At 33.9% G+C, this 2500-nt stretch overlaps 1 protein-coding gene across 4 annotated transcripts in view; it reads right to left on the bottom strand.

The window, feature by feature from the left end:
• The window catches only part of LOC113815026 (INO80 complex subunit E), a 10981-nt gene that overhangs the window by 7144 nt on the left and 1337 nt on the right, over positions 1-2500 (bottom strand). For 3 of the 4 annotated variants that reach the window (XM_070133939.1, XM_070133942.1, XM_070133940.1), the window contains exons 2-4: positions 2297-2385; positions 454-635; positions 1-144 (exon numbers count right to left, since the gene is read on the bottom strand). The exon at positions 1-144 is cut by the window's left edge and continues 1 nt beyond it. In XM_070133939.1, the coding sequence (XP_069990040.1) occupies positions 1-144; positions 454-635; positions 2297-2377 (407 nt within the window). In that variant the 5' untranslated portion in view covers positions 2378-2385. The remainder of the gene's footprint in view (positions 145-453; positions 636-2296; positions 2386-2500) is intronic. The other variant, XM_070133941.1, reaches the window with a different exon arrangement.

Below are 2500 nucleotides of genomic sequence, written 5' to 3'. Positions count from 1 at the left end.
TGTTTTGAGCCCTGTTTACTGGACTTGCTACTGCTGCTGGAGTTGCTGCTGGACTTTTTCTTCTTCAAGGGTGGCTTTCCAAGGGGGCCCTGGGAGCTGTTTGAGCCACCACCAGAACCCTCCAAACTTAATCTTTTCCTGCAACTTGGTCATGAAAAGTGGAATTAAGGAGCTATTCTTATATCTCTTAAAATGTTGTGTTGATTCATATATACAATAATGCTTTTAGTAATCAAAAGAATGTGAAATATAAAAAAATCTTTACATATACGAAAACATAAAAGTACACCTGAATACACCGAGCCATATACCATGCCATTTATTCATCTAATATCTATTTCTATTTGCCTATCTATAACTCCAACTATGAATAAAAGCAACAGGCCAATTAGCAATAAGAGTTTCTAAACTCCTCACTCCCATTTGCATATTGAAAGTATTCAAAGGACTCACCTCTTTGTGTCCAACTTGGCATCATTTTCTGTGTCTGACTCTTCGGTCTGCTCAGAGTCCGAGGATGAGTCAGGACCTCGATGGTACTGCAAGAGGCGATCAAGGAGAAAGGACTTGTCCCGGCGCACCCTCAGGAGGGCTCTCTGGGCTTTCCGAAGTTCTTCTTGGAAGCACTCATTTTCCTGGTAGATATGTTATTCCTTCATATTTCCTCAGTTTTAATTAAAAAATCAATAAGGCTAATTATGTCACCACAAAGTTCATTAAATTATTGTTATGAATTATTTATTATAATTTCCCAAATGAGCTATCAAAAGGTCATGTAATGTTTTGAATGCAGCAGTGAGTGCATGAAATAAGACTGAAAACTACTTCATTAATTCTATTCCTACAAAATAAAAATAAAATAAAAACAATAATAGTAGCAGTAGAAGTAATAGTATTATCATCATTATCATTATCATTAGCAGTAGTAGTAGTAGTAGTAGTATTGTATTATATATAGTATAGTATAGTATAGTAGTAGTATTGTATAGTATAGTATAGTATAGTATAGTATAGTATAGTATAGTATAGTATAGTATAGTATAGTATGGTAGAGTAGAGTAGAGTAGAGTAGAGTAGAGTAGAGTAGAGTAGAGTAGAGTAGAGTAGAGTAGAGTAGAGTAGAGTAGAGTAGAGTAGAGTAGAGTAGAGTAGAGTAGAGTAGAGTAGAGTAGAGTAGAGTAGAGTAGAGTAAAGTAAAGTAAAGTAAAGTAAAGTAGTAGTAGTAGTAGTAGTAGCAGCAGCAGCAGCAGCAGCAGCAGCAGCAGCAGCAGCAGCAGCAGCAGCAGCAGCAGCAGCAGCAGCAGCAGCAGTAGTAGTAGTAGAAGTAGAAGAAGTAGAAGTAAAGTAGAAATAGAAGTAAAGTAGAAGCAGTAGTAATAGTAGTAATAGTAGTAATAGCAGTAATAGTAATTGTAATAGTAATAGAAATAGTAATAGTAACAATAATAATAATAATAATAATAATAATAATAATAATAATAATAATAATAATAATAATAATAATAATAACAATAACAATAATAACAATAACAATAATAATAACAATAACAATAATAATAATAATAATAATAATAATAATAATAATAATAACAATAAGTCTAATAAAAAGACTACAAAGATCTAGCTACATCAAATAAAGCTTACAAAACCTTACATGTCCGTATCAGCATGTGTGTCTAAAGGAAATGCATCAAACATTCACAAAAAGGGTGGGTCTTATAACCATGAAAAAGAAGACTAACAGCAGAGAGGGGTATGCTTAAGAAAAAAGCTTATTTGCAAGACAGAAAATCTGATACTGGTTACTGATAATAATGTCCTATTATGGAAAGATCATGAGACATATTGTAAGTACATATTATCCCTTTGTTAGTGGTTGGCATCAAGCATAATGCCATGGTGAAGCTGGGTCTAAAACCTAGGTGGCACTGAATAATGAAATATGCTGTGCCATGGGCTCGTCAGACAGTAGTGATAGTAGTGATATTATTTGTTTGATCTCACTATGAGATTAATTTGATAACACATAATTAGACACAAAGGTAACATGCTGACAGGACACTCAGTCCGAGTGCCACTATTGTTAGTACCTTAGGGAGCATGTAACTCAGTTGATGTAATATCAAAATGTAATCTAGACATCCTTCCTCATGGAATCACCCACCTGCATTCCTACCTTTTCTTTCATCTATCACAGTGAACCTTATTCGTCTACAAGGATACGATAGCAAATACACCCTTTGCAAGCACCACAAATTTAAGGATCAAATGCAAAAGTATATCAGGTAAAGCTTACATATATCAGGAGTTTCAATTTCCTCTTTAAGGTCTTGTAATTGGCCTTATAATCCTCTGGCCCATCTGTCTGCACTGGCATGATGAAACCTGTGAGAGATGAGGGAACAAAGTCAGAAAATATACCATAACAATAAAAATACTAAGAGTAGTAATAATCACACCAGGAATAACACTATTAATAATAATAAAAATAACAATAATG

This window comes from Penaeus vannamei, chromosome 19, assembly GCF_042767895.1.
Source record: "Penaeus vannamei isolate JL-2024 chromosome 19, ASM4276789v1, whole genome shotgun sequence".
Taxonomy (NCBI): Eukaryota; Metazoa; Arthropoda; class Malacostraca; order Decapoda; family Penaeidae; genus Penaeus; species Penaeus vannamei.
Note: the sequence above shows the minus strand (reverse complement) of the source record. Positions and strands in the feature narration are given on the sequence as shown.